A 21,711-nucleotide genomic window follows, 5' to 3' on the forward strand; every position below is an offset into this window, starting at 1 on the left:
TTAAGGCCTGATAATTTGTCAGATTTAATACATATTCATTATGTAAAATTGGAAAAATATAAAAAAGTAGAAAGAAAAAACATATAACTCTCTAGATCAACCACCTAAAGACGACCATTGTTAATTTGGTTTCTTTCTTAGCATTAATTTTAATTGAAAAATGCTCAATGAATAGAAAGAAAAAATTGATGCATCATTATTTTCTGGCTGTTTGTAGCTTAGCTTCAAATGTAATATTTATAGAATATTTAGTCAATAAATAATTAGCTGTCACCTGCCTCTTTTTACCTTGTGAAATGTAAGTTTGCATGTATTTTCCAAAAGTCAAGAAAAACATATTCATATCTAGACAGGCCATTATTTCCTAAATTACTGAAGTCACCCTGGAGGTAAAGTTGTTTTGAGATGACTGATTTTTTTCATTATCGCACCAGCCTGAATATTTACTGCTATGATCCTTTTTCACCATTCACACTTAAAAAACCTCAGGAAACGGGGAACATAAAAAGCCCCTAGGATCCTTCTCCATTTCAGTGCCTCTGTCACGAGGTGCCCTTGTCTAGCCTCTTGTCTCCCGTGGTAAAATGCACTGTGGCTGCTTAGTCAGATGTGTCTTCTGGAGAGATGCCATGATGGAGTGCTTCCTGATAATGCCTGTCTGAAGACCTGTTTCACACACCTCTTCTCAAGGGATTAAACGGATATACTGGCTGAATCATACTTTGATTCTTATGTCAGCCTTGCTTTTCTTCCCCAGGATTACCTTAACATTTTTTTTTTTTTTTTTTTTTTTTTTTTGCAGTACGCGGGCCTCTGTTGTGGCCTCTCCCGCTGCAGAGCACAGGCTCCGGACGCGCAGGCTTAGCGGCCATGGCTCACGGGCCCAGCCGCTCCACGGCATGCGGGATGCTCCCGGACCGGGGCACGAGCCCGCGTGCCCTGCATCGGCAGGCGGACTCTCAACCACTGCACCACCAGGGAAGCCCCTACCTTAACATTTTACAAGAAATCTTCAGGGGCTTCCCTGGTGGCACAGTGGTTAAGAATCCGCCTGCCAGTGCAGGGGACACCGGTTCGATCCCTGGCCCAGGAAGATACCGTGGAGCAACTAAGCCCATGTGCCACAACTACTGAGACTGCGCTCTAGAGCCCGTGAGCCACAGCTACTGAGCCTGCGTGCTACAACTACTGAAGCCTGTGTGCCACAACTACTGAAGCCCGCACGCCTAGAGCCTGTGCTCCACAACAAGAGAAGCTACCGCAATAAGAAGACCGTGCACTGCAACCAAGAGTAGCCCCTGCTCGCCGCAACTAGAGAAAGCCCACGCACAGTAACAAAGACCCAACACAGCCATAAATAAATAAATAAATACATAAGTTTATTAAAAAAGAAAAAAATCTTCAGTGAACACTAGATTGGTCTCCTAGTATAGCTGCTGAAACAAATTACCTCAAATTTAGTGGCTTAAAATGACACAAATCTATTATCTTACAGTTCTGGAGGTCAGGAGTCTGAAATAGTTCTCACTAGACTAAAATCCAGGTGTTGACAGGACTGTGTTCTTTTCCAGAGGCCCTAGGGGAGCATCTGATGTCTTGCATTTTCTAATGTCTAGGCATCTCCTACATCCCCTTCCATCTTCAAAGCCAGCAATGGCCTGTCCGGTCTTTCTCATAGTGCATCACTCTGATGCTGACACTTCTGTGTCTCCCACATTTAAGGTCCCTCATGATTACATTGGACCCACCCTGGATAATCCAGGATAATCTCCCAGGTCAAGATCCTTAACCTAATCACAGCCACAAAGTCTTTTTTGGCATCTAAGGCAACATGTTCACAGGTTCTAGGGATAAGGACATGGACATCTTTCCAGTGGGTACCTCATTCTACCAACCACAAATACTTTAACTCAAAAGAGTGGATAATGTCTGAAATGGGACAGAATCATTGGGGAGATACTGTTTTCCTTTTGCTATTTCTCAGTCATACTAGTTTACTACTACTTCCGCTGTTGTAGTGTAAAATACCTTTCAGGAGTAAAATTATTATTATTATTATTTTTTGCGGTACGTGGGCCTCTCACTGTTGTGGCCTCTCCTGTTGCGGAGCACAGGCTCTGGACGCGCAGGCTCAGTGGCCACGGCTCACGGGCCCAGCCGCTCCGCGGCATGTGGGATCTTCGCGGACTGGGGCACAAACCCGTGTCCCCTGCATCGGCAGGCGGTCTCTCAACCACTGCGCCACCAGGGAAGCCCAAATTATTATTCTTGCAAGCCCTTTTTCAGGGCTGGCCCAAGGCAAAATGGTGATGTAATTTGTCTGACCTGTCAAATTTTTTCCTTCCAGTTTTATTTATCCTTTCCCAGAACTCTGCTCTCTTCTCTTACTCTCAATCTTAGGTTAATCCTGATAAAATATTTTGTAATAGGAGCTAAAGAAATGACCCTCCTGAGGATATTTTCACATTATAAAAAGGTTTTGAAAATCCAAAGACTTAAAGACACAGAGTGGAGCTATAGGTTCCAAAATGATCCGTAATAGGCTGATAGTAAATTATATTCAAATGTTTGTTCATTATGTGCTTTGCCTGTCACTGCGAGGGTTCAGAGATAAGTAAAGCTCAGTTGCCATTCTCAAGGAGTTGGTAGTCTGGTCAATTTAAAATTCATATTCTTGCATCAGAGGACTTTCAAACCACCCATGTAGGTTCTAGTCCTTTGTAGCTATGTTATCCTTGACAAACGTTAGTATTTGAAAACTAGGATTTTTTAAAAATGGAATTGCTATAGACCTATTTTTACCAATGGTTGCAAATTTACTAATACAATTGACCCTTGAACAACACCGGGGTTGGGACACTGACCCTTCACCTGCTCAAAAATCTGCTTACAGTCTGCCCTCCATATCCACGAGTTCTGCATCTGCAGACTCAACCAACCTTGGATCGTGTAGTACTGTAGTATTCACTGTTGAAAAAAATCCACGTATAAGTGGACCTGTGCCTCTCAGACCTGTGTGTTCAAGGGCCAGCTGTACAGTGTGGCAATAAAACGCAGGCTTAAAGTTTCCTATGTCTTCTGATAGAAGAAGTAGGGGAGAACGGGGTGAGATATAAACCTTAAATTTGCCAGTTTACAATATCTTCTGGTTTAAATATTTTCTTCTGATTGACTCAGATTCTTAGATTTAAAACTTATTTCCCCTCCTTCTATACCTTTCCAAAATGGTATCTGGACACCAAACAAACCTACCTTGGGCTCCAGAAGGACATACTATCTCTATCTTTCAAGACTGCTCTCTACACAAGCATCCCAGAAAAGATAGCCTCTGCTTACATAATATGAAGAAACACAAAAATAAACGGGGAATTGTCTCCCAATGCATGCATCCTTAACCATAACAATTAAATTTCCCAGCTCAGCCTTAAAGGTAGAAGGGGTATTCGTTCTACATTATGGAAGAAACTATGCTCAGAGTCTTAAAGGCTTGACTAAAGTTATAAGAGCTTTGGCACTACCAGAAACTAGGGATTATTATGAATAAAATAGTTTGGTTTGATATCTGCCAAATATTTCCCAAATTATCTATTGACTTTACATTTGTATATCTTTCCTATTTAAAATTTAGGAAGACCGCAACTACATGGTGCTTGTAGCACACAGATACGGTCTTGACTAGGACAATCACAATCTAAAGACTGTATTTACCTGAATTCTCAGAATTTCTTTTAGGAATATTTTACAGCTCTGTTTGGTGTTTTATTTTGACATGTACACTGTCAGGGAGTAAGGTGGTTCATGCTATTAGGGTAATTAACATTAGTTGCTAACAAACAACTCCCAAGTTTCAGTGACATAATACAAAAAGTTTTGTTTCTTACTCATGTCACAGACCAAAGCAGGTCAGATGGCTCTCCCAGGGGTTCTCTCCTACAGTGTTGAGTCAGGGATCCAGGCCTGTTTCATCTGGTGGTTCTACTTTCCAGTAGGGCCTCCAGAGTCCTTCAGTGCCCTCCATTTGGCCAGCTAACTAGCAAAGAGGGTTGAGGACCAGGTGGGATATTATAGGGGTCAGGCCAGAAAGTGAGGTATATGGCCACCCACATTTCACTGGCCAAAAGTAGTTACATGGCCTGACCTAGATGCAGAGAGTAGGGAAATGTGACCTTCGTATTGTCTCTGTCATGTCCTTTAATAAGAATCTATCAGTCAACATTATTTATTGATGATCAGCTTGGTGCATATCACTGTATTAGGTACTAATGAAAGTAAAAAGAGAGTCAAAATTTGCTATGCATGGATATAAAAAATGCATTAAGGCAAGAAGTTTTTTTGACTCATTCTGTTAAATAAATGATTTAGTAATAGGGTGAATCCAAAGCTCCATTATGAGTTAGTTGTTTAGAAATAGGGGCACATTTAACTCCCAGAAATAGTGTATAAATTATGGTGTATGTATTAGATAACATGTAATCCAGGTTCAAATTTCAGATGCTCAGATCACTGGTAGGGATTGCAGACTGCCTTCCATGTTCAATGGCTGAAGAGGGCAAAGCTAACCAGTCATAAGAACTTGTGTATAACAGGTTGATTTTTTTTCATAAGCATAAAAATGATACTGCATGTGAAGCAGTCAGTGACATCTCAGAGGAGGATGGAGTTGGAACTTGGGATTTGGGTCCTGAGAAAACTATATAAAAGAACAGGAAACAAATGACAGGACACGGTGATTATCATCCAATTGGCAAGGGCTGCTATATAAAATAAGAGGGGAAAGGAACTAGCATAATTATTATGTAGTGACGTTAATAGACAAAGAAAACATAAGTTAGAATTACTGTGACCTCCATTTTGTGGCAACAGACAAATATATTTTCAAAAGACCTGGTGACCTTGTAATTATGGAATGAAAGCAAATTAAGCACCTGTGTGCCTTCTGAGGTCCAATGTTGCTCACCCCTCACCGCCCCCATTTGTATTTATAAATGATTCAGATGTTTAGATACCACAGTGATGGTAGCAGGGAGCTGATATTTCTTGAATGCCTATTATATGTTGAAAACCATAAGGTGCTTTTTTTTTTTTTAGATAAGTTTACTGTTTTAATTCTCACGAGGATGCTCTGAGGCAGGCATGATTACCCCTGTTTTGTTTTGTTTTGTTTTGCGGTACGCGGGCCTCTCACTGCTGCGGCCTCTCCCGTTGTGGAGCACAGGCTCCGGACGCGCAGGCTCAGCGGCCGTGGCTCACGGGCCCAGCCGCTCCGTGGCATGTGGGATCTTCCCGGACCGGGGCACGAACCCGTGTCCCCTGCATCGGCAGGCGGACTGTCAACCACTGGGCCACCAGGGAAGCCCTGACACATTTTATAATAGGCCATTTTCCTTGTTGTCTTCTAGATTTATTTCTAGTTCACATATACCTTGAGGGTTTAGGCCTCTGGGGTATCTGATTTATGAAGGCATCGCCTATCAGACTCCTCATCTTGGTCAGGTAGCTCCCAGAATTGTTACCTGTGAATACAGAAACTGAAGTTCACCTTCATGGGCAAATGTCCTCAAAGTGAAAGCCAGACTCAGAGCTCAGCTTACCTCTCTCGATTCCTACATTTACTTAGTTTTTGGTTTCTGAGGGTCCTTACTTTGTTGCTAATACAAGGTGTATTTAAAAATATTTTTATATTATTTTAATTATTTTCAGTGGAAGGGTTGGTCATGGTGTTGTGTGTCATATTACTGAAAATGGATTTTTTAGCCTTTGAAAATAATATGTTCCTAAAATAAATTTAGATTGGCATGAAAAGAATGCAGGGGATTCTCTGAATAACAGATAACATAAAGGTAAGATCATAGACTAGACATTTATTCATTTATTCACTCTCTTATACATGTTTACTGGCACTGTGTAATATGAGGTGCTGTTACACTGCAGAAGATGCCAGTAAGTATATTGAAAGGTCCCTGGATATCAAAGATCATTTATATCATTTATAGGTATGAATAATAAATTCAATAAAGATAGTATAAACTAAATGCTCATACCCAATGGGGAACTAAAACAAATAATTATTTAAAAAGTGTTATTTTAGCTTAATTTATAGAATAGACAGAGGGAGATGCGTGGAAGTTCATTCCGGTAAATGACCAAAGAGCATGGACAAAGGTGTAGAGATAAAAAATCATGGAATGGCTCAAGATAACTATGTTTGACTGGATCATAAGCAGTTTTAAGGAAATGGTTAATGACAAGAATGGAAAGTTAGGCTGAGGGCAGAGCAAGAAGGGCTGTGAATTCTAAGCCATGTAATTTGAGCTTAAATTAGTAGCGGGATTGAGAGTTATTAATAGATGCATAAACCTCTCAATTTTATGCAGTTTAAAATGTGTCCTTTATGGGAGGCTAATAGTAGAATCAAGACCTAGCTAAACTCTAGCAATTATATAAACAGGGGTAAATGAGAATGGGATGAAGTATGGGAGTGTGAAAACTTGTTGGTGTTTCATTCAGGGTCTGATATGAATAATCTCCATTTCTGACGATGGCTTGATGTGGTTTACATAATTACTTTCTTCCATTGCTTATAAAAAATTTTATGTTCTGAATAGGTTTGAAACCACATCTTGGTTTTTCCTTCCATGAGTAAGATTCAAGCCTGAGTCCTAACCCTGAGGACACAATATTTAGAAACAAATTTCCCCCCTCATTTTAAAGAGGAAGAACTGGGCTGGTTCCTGCTCAGATAGTTTTGGTTACTTTATCTTATTTTTTAGGTTATGATATTAGTTTAACAGAGCATCTCCATAAATTTCTTAGGCCACCCCATTTTATTAATAAGAAAAAGAATCATTAAATGTCCATCAGGATTTGTAGTATCGAAACTCAAGGTCTACTTTATAAATGCTAAGGGTCAGAAAATTATCGAAGGAACACTAATAGGCATACTACAAATGGCTAATGTACTTTTTATTTCTGAATTGAGATGAAAAATGAGAATGTGTGTCTTTCTTCAGTGTAGTACCAAAACCTCGTTAGAGTCTGGCCAGCATGTGGGGAAGTGACACAGCTGAGGCTTTCTCAGGCAAAATACATTAACATTACAAATGAAACTTGGTCCGAATCTATCTGAAGGAGCATTTTCTCTCAGAGGTATAGTAAGAATTTCATTAGCTTGCAGTTATTAAGCTCTGTTGAATAATTCTGTGTTTTAGAAAAGGAAAGTGACCTTTTGTATCTCTCAAAGGGGTAATAGCTCTACAGATACATTTAAAATAAAACTAATTGGGACAGGACACCAGATTTACAAAAGCATGTGAGGAAATTTGGTAATCAGTTGAAAAATACGAAGTATCTTGAACAAAGCATTTTATAATGTTAGATGTCTGACCTTTATTATTTCCTAATCAAACGTCTTTATCTTCTGTTATAGGTTGTAGATGGGGACTGGAGGGCAGGAAAATACTGTTGAAAATTCTCAGTTTTGTACTACTTTGAAATATGGGCACAATTTGTCACATAAACTCAATAATCAGCATAACTATTGTTTTTCTTCAATTATCAGAGTTACATATTTTTCACATTTTGACATACTTGGAATCTGGGTGTTTCCTAAAAACAGTGTCAAAAGCAATATGCCCCAATTCCTATGCTTCTTAGTGGTCATTATCTTTGTGAATAACATTACAGTCATATGTGGTAGCATTCGGATGCCTAAATTAACTTAAGTTTGAATCTGTAATGTTGCTTTAAGTGTTTTAAAAAGAGGTAACATTGTAGTACAGAACTGAAAGGAAACATGATTTTATACAAAGAAGGACTATTAAATGCCAAGCAATGAAATCAGAGGTAGCAGAAAACTGCCATATCTACTGAATATATTATGGCATTTCAAAGCCCGGAAAGATAGTATGACAGATTCATAGTCTTAAAGGATTATTACTCAGGTGCCAAGCATCTATTTATGAAAAACTTCTGGATGACTTGCAGGACAAGGTAATTTACTTACAGTTAATGGGTAATTCAATTAAGGAAAAAGTAGAACTGTCAGCTTAACGAAATCCAAAATGCAAACAAAACCCTAAAATTATACTGCCAATCTTAAAGATGCCCAAGGGGTCAAGATCACAAGCATGGATTATAAAAATCAACTCAAGTCAAAAATCAACTCAGAAGACTGAGTGGGGAGACACTGGAAGTCACACATCATTTTGATCATGGAGAAAATGCTATCTCTAATTACACGAATAAAAATATAGTATCATGAGCATGAAAGCAACTTCAAATATATTTAATTTAGTGTTTCATTTCTGAAAACATAACAAATACTTAGAAACAAATGGTGATCACTAAGATCCAAGATAGATTTACTATCTCTAAATTACTTCACACTAATATGATATTCTCTTGGTAGTGTTGTTAAGTTTGAGCTGGGATGACAAATCTGTATCTCAGTAGGACACTTAACAAATTGTGTTCTTGTGGACAAAATGGAGAAATATGGCCTAGATTAAATAGTGTATTAGGGACTTCCCTGGTGGCGCAGTGGTTAAGAATCCGCCTGCCAATGCAGGGGACACGGCTTTGATTCCTGGTCCGGGAAGATCCCACATGCCACGGAGCAACTAAGACCATGCACCACAACTACTGAGCCCGCATGCTAACTACTGAAGCCCATGTGCCTAGAGCCCATGCTCTGCAACAAACCACCGCAGTGAGAAGCATGCGCACCACAACGAAGAGTAGCCCCCGCTCGCCACAACGAGAGAAAGCCCGCGCGTAGCAACGAAGACCCAATGCAGCCAAAAATAAAGAAAATTAAAATTTTAAAATAAATAAATAAATAGTGTATTAAAGGTTGAATGACTGGCTGATACGGTCTGGTGAGTGTGTTGATGGCATCTGGAGAGAGGTTTCCAGTGGCTTGTGCATGGCTCTTTCCTAGTTCTCTTTCCATGCAGTGTAATTTGTTGGTAATCTGAACACATGGAAAACTTTCCTATAAGACTTGCAGTTGTAAAAATGGAGCAGGGATAAAAATACTTTGGATCAAGTCAGTATCTCTAAAAAATTTTGACAGAGTAATAGACTGAATCTAGTAAGATTAATGTTATAAGGGGTAAATAAAAATCCTGAATCTGGTTATATAAAGTGAACTTGTTCAGATAACGTATTTCATCATTTCTAACCATTTTGTTATACCCCTCTAAGCCTCAGTTTCCCTGTGTGTAAAATGGGAATAATAATACTAGCTACTTAGTTTGAGGTGAGAGCTCAGCACAGTGCTGGCACATACTAAGTGTTCAATAGGTGCTACTACTTTTCCAGAAATCCTGGGATAGAATCCAAATTCTTCCACTTACGGGGTATTTGACCCTGGGTAGGGTACTTATTCTTTCTAAGCCTCATTTTCCTTATTTGAAAATAGGGATAAAATAGTATCTACCTCACAGGTGGACGTCAGGAGAATTAAACAAGATGATGCATGTGAGGCCCTCTGCAAGGTGCTTGGCATATGCTGAGCTCCTAATGAATGTTAGCAATTACAGTGAACATTAGTGCAACTTTCAGAAAATCCCCCTGGACATGAAACTGAAAAAAAAAACCCAACTAAAGCCTCTCTAGAATATGGTAAATTATACTTCTCTCTTATAGACTAAATCTATGCTACTACTTCAGTTTAAATGTATACTTTCAAGAGGAATATTGGAAAATTAAGGTGAACGTAAAGTCAAATCATGTGAAAAATGATGGAAGAACCTGGTGACATTTATTCTGGAGAGGAGAAGATTATGATAGAAGAAGCTATCGGAAGGGTTGTCATTGAAAGAGGAATGGGGCTGGCTCTGTTTGGGCCCCAGAGTTAGAACTGTGACAATGAGACAGATATTTTGTTCCCCTGAAGAAGGACTTCCTTACATGGCTGCCTGCGAAGGTAGTGATTTCACAGTTACTGAAGTTTTTTTTTAAGTCTGAAAAGTCATTTGAGGGAGAATTGCCGAGAGGATTCAGGGATTTGAGATGGGATTTGGCTCAGTGATCTTTAAAGGCCAGTCCTTTCCTGAGGTTCAGCTGTGGACTTCTTTACAGTGCTTAACATTTAAAACCTTAAAAGAAAAAATCTGCATCCAGTCACCTAGTCTTTTCTCCCAAATTATTTGACTGAAGCCTCTCACATGAAATAAGAATTGCATATCCCTGACCTTTAAGAGCTAAAATGTATTTCCTTCCCTGCTCTTATCTGAGGTATCCGGGTAAATGGATTTGCAGAATCTGTGCATGCCAATCATACTTGCATTTCTTTTAAAGTAGGGAAGTGGATAAAATGATTAAAGAACTGTCAGGTCACAGGATTTCTGATGGCTCAGCTTTAGTTAGTTGCTAGCAATGCTCCTGTCCCAACTAATATCAATATTAGCTAATAGGCATGCAAATATTCAGTATATGGTTCACAGGCAAGCTTGTTATTGCAGAGGATTCTTGGAGCAATGTATGTCATAGGAAAAAATTGTATCGACATTTAGTATCTCACTCAGCGTAATAGTCTGCTTCCAAGTGGTTTAATTTTTCTTTGATTTTTTTTTTTTTTTTTTTGCGGTACGCGGGCCTCTCACTGTTGTGGCCTCTCCCGTTGTGGAGCACAGGCTCCGGACGCGCAGGCTCAGTGGCCATGGCTCACGGGCCTAGCCGCTCCTCGGCATGTGGGATCTTCCCGGACCAGGGCATGAACCCGTGTCCCCTGCATCGGCAGGCAGACTCTCAACCACTGTGCCACCAGGGAAGCCCTAGCTTTTCTTTGATTTTTAGTTTATGCTTCCTGGCCTTAGAATTATGTGTTGAAAAACTCAAGGATTGGTCCTCTGCTTTTATATTGATTAACAAATCACTCATGAGTGGCTCTGAAGGACAATAAAGGGAACTCCTCTTCCTTTACCTCCAAAACCTTATGGTGAACTTAACCAGGGAGATGACATGATGTCAGTTCTACACCAACTCACGGGTGATAGCTAAAGGTTTGGCCATATGGTGAAGGAGCTGGAAAGAACAGGATTTGAGGCTCGCTGATGAGGAAGATTGGGGAAGAAGTATGGGAATGAGTCTCTTGAAATGGGCCTAACATGAGGGAATATTAATGTCCCATGTGAATTTTCACCACGTGTTCAATAACCAGGTAAACTAGATGATTCACTGTTGATGTCAGTCACCTTCTTTCCCTAGTGACTTTACTGTGTCAGTGAGCCCATGAACAATGGTCCATCATAGCAGTGATGTTGACTGCATATGCATCAATAAAAAACCCGATTGCCTCTCTCTGAGGCTGACCTGGCTCTCCCACTATGGCTAAATGCCAATCAGCCAGCCTTGGAGACCAATAGGGAGCTCTTGATATTGCATAACATAATGAGGGGGCCAGCCTACCTGCTGGTTCATTATACTGGGTCCCCTCCATTATGGAGTGAACGGTGCTTTGTCCTCACTGGAATAAACACAATCTGGTTATGGTTTGTTTTCCTGGGCCGTTATGCTGATTCTGTTGACTTACTGCCTTACTTACATCATGCCTTATTACATCATGTTTTCTCACAGAATATTGTTTTTAATCAAGAGACTCATTTCACAGCAAAATAATTAAGGTCGCTGCTCTTGGGGTTCACTGGTATTTCCATAAAACCTTCACCCCAAAACACCTGACTTACGGCATAGCAGAATGGTCCAAGGAACTGATTTATTGTGTCAGCTGGGAAATAACACCTTTTGACATTAGGGTGGTATCCTTCAGGATAAAATACATTCTCTGAACTAGTGACTAACGTATGATGCTGTTTCTCCCCAAAGCGGGACACATTGGTCCAGAAATTGAGGAGTGAAGTGTGGGTGGTATCTCATGATTACACTGAATGACCAAAGCACAGAATTTTCCTTCTCAAGTTCAAGTCCTGCTAGTTTGAAGGTCTTAGTATTCAGTGGATAAATATTCCACCAGGGGAGAAAATTGAACTGAAAGTTGGGATTTGAGACTGCCATTTGGCTTTTTTGGGCTCCTCTTGCCAAAGGACCAGGAAGGAAAAAAAGTTTACTGTAGTGGGTTACTGTAATTTTCTAAGATGGAGCTCAGGGATTCCTCTGGAGTGCCTCCTAGTATTGTAATATCCAGTGCCAAAAGTTAATTGCAGACCACAGCAACCCCATACAGCTGGTATCACCAAGGTTCAGACCACTCAGGAATTAAGCTTCGGATTAGCTCACCAGCCAAAGAACCATGACCAGCTGAGGTGCTGTCTGAGCACAAAAGGAACTTGGAGGAAGAAAGTTGTCAATAACCAAAGATAATCTCAGAAGCATTTGCAGAAATGAAAGTGATTGTCCCTCCTCATATTTTCTTCCTTGTTCTAACATATTAATCTTTTCCTCTTTTGTTTCCCTATTTTTTCAAAATTAATAAATATTTAATGTCTATAAAACTTAATGTCAGCTTTAGTGGCTGATAACTTTAGTATTCTCTGAATTGTTTTAAAAATAATTAATTTTTAAATTAGCATACAGGAAAATTGACTTTTTTGGTGCACAGTTCTATGACTTTTAATACGTATGTTGGTTTGTGTGACCACCGTCACAATCAAGATACAAAACAATTTCATCACCCCTGCCAAAATTTCCCTTGTGTTATCCTTTCATAGTCACACTTCCCTACCACCACCGCTAACTCCCAACAAACACTGATTTGATTTCTATCATGATAGTTTAGTCTTTTTGACAATGTCATATAAGTGGAATCATACAGTATGTATGCTTTTGGGATTGGTTTCTTTCCCTTAGCCTAATGCCTATGATATTCATCCAAGTTATAAGGTGTGTCAATAGTTCATTCCTTTTTATTGCTGAAGAGTAATCCCCTAGTTTTTAATATATGGTAGATTGGTGATAATTTTATAATTTATCTGATAGATTTTGGGATATCACAATGGGCTTGTCTTTGAGATAGAAGAGAAATGAATATCACCCAGAGATGGATGCTTCAATGCAGGAATAAGAGTGTTCATGCATGTTGAGTAGCAAGAGGGTGGACAGCTGCAGAATTGTAGTTTGACTCACTTCTCTGCAAACTGTCCCACTTTTAGTGTGCCTTTCTGAACCAAAGAGGTGAGACAGCTAAAACATTTTCAAGATTTCCTTATAGCTAGATTTTACATTAAAACTAGATTTGCCGAGGAAATGTACCCACACAAGACTCAGAAGGAGTAATTGAGAAACATGAGACGGCAGCTGCCTGAGCGAAGATTTATTTTTCTGGCTGACACAGCATCAGGAGTATTTGGCTCTTCTGCTCTAGTAGGCATAGAGGTTTGTATGTTTAGTCCTTGGCGTCACAGGCACTGAGGGGTATGTGAAGGCTGCCGTGGAATTTCCACTACAGTAGTTTTGTGAGTGGTAGGGTATATCACTCCAAGCTGTGTTTTACCTGGCTGCATAGATCCAAGCTTTGTTTACTGGCCCTCCAAGAAGATCTGCAAGGTACCCAATACTGCGTAATAAATTCCTTTCTCCTTATACTGAATAAACTGGATTCTGTTATCTGCAGCTGATCCTTTGTTTCTGAAATTGAGAATTTGGGGATTCCCCCCAAATTGATCTTTGGATAATTTTTAGAACCTATTAAATTAATTGCTGTGTGTCTGAAATATTTCATATTAATGATAAAAAATTAATTGCTCTCACTTATGGTGATTGCATAACACATCAGTGCACGCAACACATATTTAGTGAGTGTCTATGTACTAGATCTGAAAATATAGCCATTAAAAGCAAACACAAATTCTGTTTTCATGGAGTTTCCATTTTAGTAAGGAGAGACAGACAAGTAAAATGGGCAGCATGATGATAGCGCTAGGGAGAAAAGTGATGCAAGGAAGGGAGATAGGGAATGACAGGGATTTTAGAAAAGGTGGCTAGTGCTTACTGGTAAAATGACATTTGAGTAAAGACCCAAAGAAGGAGGAGCATTCTGGGCAGAGGGAACAAACAAACATAAAGGTTTTGAGGTAGAAGCATGTCTGGTAGGTTGAAGGAACAGCAAGGAGGCCAGTGTGGCTGGCCCGCAGGGAGTCAGGTGCCTTTAGGATCATAAAGTCAATTGCAAACAAAGGTACTAATATTTCATGCTGAAGATTACATACAAGTAATCAAACTGTATATGTGAATATATATATATATATAATTTTTTTCCTTATTATCAACAAAGTGCAAATACAAAAACTTTCAGAGAAAACTTCTAATCTCCTGAGAAGACATTGGAGGCACCCCTCTCTCACCTCTTCCTGGTGGATTTTGGACTCCAGTGGAGAAATGCTGTGTAAATAGTTTAAGAAAGGAACATTTATAAAGAGCTACAAATATACCAATAAGCATGGTGATGCTTTGGGTACATTAACTCATTACACGCCAAGCCTACAGTGTCAGGTATTTTTAGCTCTAATTTACAGATGAGGAAACTGAAGCCAAGGAAGATTAGGCATTGTTCCCCAAATCATACAGCCAGTAAGTAGTGGAGTTTCAATTTCAAAAGCAAGTTTGTCTGACTCTACACTATTACTTGATCCCTGAAGGACAAGAAGAGCAAAGGAGATTTCTCACTGGTGAAGGGCTCTCATGGACTTAGAGACAGTAAATCAAGTTACCCTAACCTTTCCACATATGACCTATTTTCCATTTTTTGAATCATCTTTTTTGTTGCTTTTAGAATCCTCTCCATTTATCCTCACTAATTCTGCATTCTTCTTCTCCCACAGTTATTTAAAATATGAAAAAATTGATGTGTAATATACAGTATATGATAGAATAGCTTAAGTATCATACTTTTTTAATATACCCAGCTTTCTTGTTTAAAAACTTGAACTAATATGTATTTTCTGTAAAACATTTGGAAATATGGAAAAGTAAAAATAAATAGAAAAAAACCACCCATATTCATCTTACCCAGAAAACACCCATTATTAATCATTTGGTTTATTTTTTCTAAATTAATTAATTAATTTTTGGCTGTGTTGGGTCTTCGGTGCTGCACGGGGGCTTTCTCTAGGTGTGGAGAGCGGGGGTTACTCTTCGTTGCGGTGCGCAGGCTTCTCATTGCAGTGGCTTCTTCTCTTGTTGAGGAGCACTGGCCCACAGGCTTAGTTGCTCCGCGGCACGTGGGATCTTCCTGGACCAGGGATCAAACCCGTGTCCCCTGCGTTGGCAGGCGGATTCTTAACCACTGTGTCACCAGGGAAGTCCCTCAGTTGGTTTGTTTTTTTTCTTTTTAATATGGATTTTAAAACCTAGTTAAGCTCCTATTCTATATAATAATTTAAATTTTTAAATATTTCAAAAATATAGAAAAATACAGAGCGTGAAAAAACAACCTCCTAAATGGGTGAGTCCTAGAATCAGACTGCCTGTGTCTGAAACCTCACACAGTACCTTGCTGAGCAACTTGTGCCTTTATTTTCTCATCTGTAAAATGGGGATAATAAGAGTACCTCCGTTTCACCCTTCTTTCTTTTCAGAAATAAATATTAGAGGTGAAAGTGAAGTCCCTTTTATACTCCTCCCCAATCCCACTTTCCTGTCTTTTCCACTAGGCAATCACTGTCCTGAAATTGGTTCATTTTCTTCTGTCCATGTCTTATACCTTTACTATATTGAATGTATCTATATAAATTTTATGTCATGATTTTTCCCATTTAATTGAAAGCATTTTCATAAAAGCTTATCCCTCTGTCAGACACTTTGCTTAAAAATTCTTTGTGTTGCGATAATATACCATTAAATATCAGTATTTACTTAAAATTTCCCTAGTATTAGATATTTAGGTTTCATTTATTTTCTTTTACCAATAACACTGGTGAAACTTTTTGTTCTTACATTCTGGTATACATCTTTGATGATTTTTTTCAGGCAGGATTGATTGGCATTAAAGGATAGAAACTTTTAAAGTAATTCATAATTATTATAAAAATAATAATTGAAGACATCTGTAAAAATGAAAGAAAAAAATGTCTGTATGCCACCATTAAAAGATTATCACTGCTAACGGGTTTATCTTCTTCTAGACATATTCCTTCCATAAAGCATACTTCAATCCCCTCTTTTCCCCTGACACACACTGTACTTGGCAATATACTGTTTATTAAGATTTACATTAACATTAAATGATCCCATTTCCTCAATTCATTTCATATTCTCTGGGAAACATGATTTTCAATGTCTGTATAATCCTACCATGTGAAGTAGCATAATTCATTTAGCCATTCTCCTATTTTGGGGCACTTAAATTACTTCATTTTGAACTGTATTAGACAGCAGTGAGTATTCTTATAGAGAAACTTTGTGCTCCTTACTTAATCGGTTTCTTAAATGAGAGTCCTGGAAATAAAAATTACTAAATTAAGAATAACTATATTAAAGACACTTAATACATATTGTCATTGCTCTCCATAAATACCTGTTCTCTTGAGTGTATAACCCACAAAATACATTTGCTGAAATTATCTTCTGCTAATTAGATACAGAAAACACTTTCCATTATTTTTTTTTCATTTTGGCTGATTAAAATTGACTTTTAAAAAATTGCTACTTAGATTCATTCAGATTTTATTTTTTATAACTTTTGTGTGCTTAGGCAATCTTTAAAAAGTTGGGGTTGGGGCTTCCCTGGTGGCGCAGTGGTTGAGAATATGCCTGCCAATGCTAGGGGACACGGGTTCGAGCCCTGGTCTGGGAAGATCCCACATGCTGCGGAGCAACTAGGCCCGTGAGCCACAACTACTGAGCTTGTGCGTCTGGAGCATGTGCTCCGCAACGGGAGAGGTCGCGACAGTGAAAGGCTCGCGCACCGAGATGAAGAGTGGCCCCCGCTCGCCGCAACTAGAGAAAGCCCTCGCACAGAAACGAAGACCCAACACAACAAAAATAAATAAATTTTAAAAAAGCAGTTTCTTAAAAAAAAAAAAAGTTGGGGTTATTTTGACCAAAATCTGCTTAAAGTTAAAAAAAGAAAATAAATCTGTGTTTAGCATCACTGGGCTATAGCTATGGCTTTTGTCGATTGTTAACAAAGTTTGGTTCAATTTTCAGGTACACATGGCACAAAATAAAGTGGAAAATTGATGAACATCTAGTGACTTTTAACTTTTTAAACCTTCATAGTTGAATCTCTCCCCAAAATATTCCATTGGGAATTTTCTATTAAAGTACTTAATAAAATTAGACTTTTAAGAATAAAGCTATTGGTCAGATAATCAGAAACCATTTGAATAATCTGCTGTTAAATTCTAAAATAAACAGCTACAAAGGAACCACAAAATTTTCTTGGAATTTTCCTTTCTCTATCAGTCTGTATGCTGGTTTTAATTACTTAAGGTCAACATGTTTTCTCTAGGTGAGAATCCTATGAGAAAATCATTTATTGACAGTGGCAAGTTGTCCCATTTAGGAAAATCTGTAATTGTCATTTGACCTAGGTTGACTGGAATGACCTTTGTTTTTACGAGCAAAGAAATTGTTTTTAATCCATTAGCCATGTTGTTAGGTCTCACTTAGATGACAAAAATAATAATGTAATTTGATTCAAATTCTGGATGGATTAAATAATAACATATAAAGTAATAAGAAAATATAGGCATCTATTTGATCTTGCAGAAGTACTGTACGTCTAAGCATAAAATGAAGAAATCACAAAAGGAAATAGTTGAGTACATAAAAATGACAATCTTCTGCAGAAAAGGTCACCAGAAACAAAATTAAAAGGAAGACTACAAACTGAGAAGAGTATTTGTGACATATATGGTAAGCAAAGGTGTAATATATAAAACTTACAAAGATTGCTTACAAATCAATAAAAAAAAGATTGAAATTCAATAGAAAAATGGTCATAGAGTGCCAGTGAGAAATTCACACACACTGACAAGAGAAGGAAATATATAGCCAGTAAATATATATGAAAAATTATTCAGTATTACGGAAAGCAGCTCTTTTGCCCCTTTCCTGTTTGTCCATTCCTGTTCCTCTCTAACCCTAAAAGAACATAATTAGAGAAATGACATCACTAGGCAATTTAACTTTACTCCTGACTTATGTTCTACTGAATGCACACCACGCCTTGGCTAACCTGCTGATTCTTTTCCTAGGTTAAAAGTAGTAAGAATGAAGAATTAAGTAGTTAAAGAATGACCAGCTCTCTACCCACAGCAGCCCCCTTTGCAATCCTGTAGGCAGATCACATGGGCAAGATAATTTCTGAAGAAAGATACTGAGGAGTCAGCCAGTCTGCACACAGTGGAGAATGATGAAGAATCTAACCTCGTGCCTCGGTGATTCACTGAGATTCTTTCCCTCTTTTCCCTTTAAAAACTCTCATGGCTGAGCAGAACCTGGGGAGTTGGTTCTGGGAAACGAGTCCACCTTCTCTCCAGATTCCTGGCCTTCTGATTAAAGCATCCTTTCCTTTCTACCAACACTTGCCTCTCCAGTACTGGATTTTGAGCAGCGAACAGCTGAACCTGAGTTCAGTAACATTACTAATTATAAAAATGACTATACATTTAAAAAATATTAATACACTAGCATTTTTCTCTTCTTCCAAAATGGCAAATATCTGAAGTATTATAATCTAGAATGCTGTGAAATAAGTACTCATAAACTGCTGGTAACAACTGACATAAAAATTTTTTAAGGGATTTTTGCACTATTCATCAAAAACTTAAAAAATGCACATGCTATGTAATCCAATGATTTCAATTCTGAAAGGCATGATAGAAAATTAAAAGATGTATGCGCAGATTATGTACTAGGGCATTCATTCTAGAATTATTAATAACATCAAATACTTGAGAAACAGTGCCTAATATCCAAAAGTAAATTACAAATAATCCAAACAGTAGAATATATTATATGGTTACTTAAGTTGTGCTGTCAGAGACTTTAATGACTTGAGAAAATATTAATGTTAAGGAAAAAATAAAAGCAGGTTACAAACGATAATTCCCGTTTTGCAGTACACACACAAACACCAGGAAGGAAATTCCTCAACATGCTAATACCGCTAATAGTGTCATATTTGGGTGGTGGGATCCCAAGTGATTTTTATATTCTTCACGATAGTCTTCAATATTTTCCAAAATGTTTACAGTAAACATGCATTACTGTTATAATCAGAACACACAAGACAGGGGAGAGAGATTGAGAGAGAAGAAGAGAGAGAAAAGAACTTTCACATTTCACGTGTAAATGTTTATTAAAAGGACATTACAGAGACTTCCCTGGTGTTGCAGTGGTTAAGAATCCGCCTGCCAATGCAGGGGACACAGGTTCGAGCCTTGGTCCGGGAAGATCCCACTTGGCGCGGAGCAACGAAGTCTGTGCGCCACAACTACTGAAGCCTGCGCGCCTAGAGCTCGCGCTCTGCAACAAAGAGAAGCCACGGCAGTGAGAAGTCCCCGCACTGCAAGGAAGAGTAGCCCCTGCTCGCCGCAACTAGAGAAAGCCTGCTCACAGCAACGAAGACCCAATGCAGCCAAAAATAAATAAATAAATTAATTAAAAGAAATAAAAGGACGTTAGAGACCGTGCCACGGACAAATTCAAGTCAACTTATACTGGATCCGCTAGGTCAATTTCTCCAGGTGCATAATTATCAGAAATTCGGGTGCTCCTTTTGAACAACAGGATAACTCACCCATTCACAGAATTCTAGACGAAGGGACCCTTGAGATCCCTGACAGTAACGAAGGCTTAATGTTCATCTTGCTTACCACTTGGTGCCGACCACCCGGATCAGTATATTTTTGAATGAAAGAAAAAATGAAGACCACCCCAGTCATTGTACAAATGGAGAACCTGCTTCCTGCGGAAATACAAGGACTTAACTTGCCCAAGTTTACATGTTATCCCCATGAAGTAACACCAACAGTAGCAATAATTACAGTTACTACTACTTTCAATAAGCACCACATCTATTGCTTGACAGGCATTCTTCAAGGGCTTTACGTGCATCAACTTATTTAATCCTCATAATAACCTTATGGGTTAGGTATTGTAATTATTTTCATAAAATAGGTGAGAAAACGGAGTCACAAACTGCATCTAAATTTCATTCCCCCTTTCTTCCCCGCCATTTCATGCAAATCCTAATCACCCCAAAATTCGGCCTGACGTCAGCTAGCTTGGATCCTTTCGAAGGGATGCTCCTGGGGCATATCCTTGTGTGTCTGTGTGTGACGCGGGAAGTAGGAAGATTTTAAACACCCGCCGCCGGAAAACAATGTCCTGATGTCCTGGATTTTACTCTGGCTTCCCCCGCTCCCCCGGAGAGCCCCTCCTGGTGGGCCTAGGGGACTGGGGACGGGAGACACCACGAGGGCACCCCGGCCTCTCTCGCGTCATGAGGCTCCCCCCCCTCACCTCCCCCGGGGGCCGCTCAGCCCCGCAGGAGCCGCCGGGCAGGGCCGCAGCCCCGCCCGCGCCACCTGCTCCAGGGCTCCCGCATCCCCGCCCCGCGTCCCGCCCCCGCGCCGCGCTCGCGCCCCGCGGTCCCTCCCTCCGGCGTGACGGGAGCACGGGCGCCGGCCGCCCGGGCCGCGAGCGCAGCAGAGCTGACAGCGGGCAGCCGGGCAGGGGGCGAGCGAGTGGCGAGCCGAGCGCGCGGCACTCGCGGTCCGGGAGCCGGAGCGCGCCCCACTCGGGGAGGCTGCCTTCTTGCCGGCCGGCGGGCCGACCACAGCGGGACGGAGATGCTGCTCCTCCGCCCGGGGCCGACGCGGGGGAGGGGCCGGGGGCGGCCGGCCGGGGCTCCCCGCTGCGGGCTCTCGCCTCCCTGGAGCCCCGCCTGGATCTGCTGTTGGGCGCTCGCCGGCTGTCAAGCGGCCTGGGCTGGGGACCTGCCCTCCTCCTCCGGCCGCCCGCTTCCTCCTTGCCTGGAGGTGAGCCGCACCTGGTCTTTTACCTGGAGTTTGAGGGGGAGGGGCGAGGAGGGCGCGGGAGATGTGGGGTGAGGGTCGTGCCCGTTTACTGCTCTCTGCCTCTTTCCTTCCTTGGAGGACCGTGCTTTTCGTTTGTTTCCAGGGATGAAGTTACCCGCCCTGGGAAGCTGGCCGAGAGAGGGTGTGTGGCTTTGCTGGCTTTTGGGGGGTGCGTTTCGCGCTCCTGGTGTTTTGAGGGCTCTGAAGGACTTTGCGGCGCCGTCTTGGAGTGCCAGGCTTGAGGACCTGGGGCCGAGGGAGAGCTTTCAGCAAGGGCAGGGGACTGGGGAAGCTTCGCCAGTGGGATTTGGAGACCCCTCACTTCCCAGCTTTTCCAGAGAGCCAGATACGTCCGCCGAGGGCGTCCCGCTCCCCTCCCCCTCCCTCCACTCCCCAGTGTGTACAAACCCCTTCCTCCTCTTCCCCTGCTCTCAGCTTCCAGATGAGGCCCTGGGGACTTGCTAAGCCAGTGTGTGGTGTCACTTGGCATCCTTCTGGCAAAACGTGGATGTGAATTAGGAAGAAAAAAGTATTTAGGGAAGAGGTGGGTTGGTGATCTAGGAAATTAGAAAAGACAGAGTGAATATGCTCCTTTTGGGAGATGTTCATCACCTGGGATGAAGCATTGCTACTGTGTATTTTAAAGTTTGAGATTATTGTTGATATATAGCCAAGAAAGGTAAATTATAGGTGATGTGATTTTTTTCCCCTGCTTTTAGGGGAA

The 21,711-nt window shown here is 40.5% G+C and overlaps 1 protein-coding gene across 2 annotated transcripts in view; it reads left to right on the top strand.

The window, feature by feature from the left end:
- The window catches only part of ELAPOR2 (endosome-lysosome associated apoptosis and autophagy regulator family member 2), a 286,012-nt gene that overhangs the window by 76,322 nt on the left and 187,979 nt on the right, over positions 1-21,711 (top strand). The window contains exon 1 of one of the 2 annotated variants that reach the window (XM_030857005.2): positions 20,592-20,948. The exons of the other annotated variant lie outside the window; for it this stretch is intronic. Within the exon in view, the coding sequence (XP_030712865.1) occupies positions 20,760-20,948 (189 nt within the window). The 5' untranslated portion in view covers positions 20,592-20,759. Of the gene's footprint in view, positions 1-20,591; positions 20,949-21,711 lie in introns of those variants that run through there. 2 annotated transcript variants of the gene reach the window in all.

The sequence above is a fragment of the Globicephala melas genome, chromosome 9 (genome assembly GCF_963455315.2).
Source record: "Globicephala melas chromosome 9, mGloMel1.2, whole genome shotgun sequence".
Lineage (NCBI taxonomy): Eukaryota > Metazoa > Chordata > Mammalia > Artiodactyla > Delphinidae > Globicephala > Globicephala melas.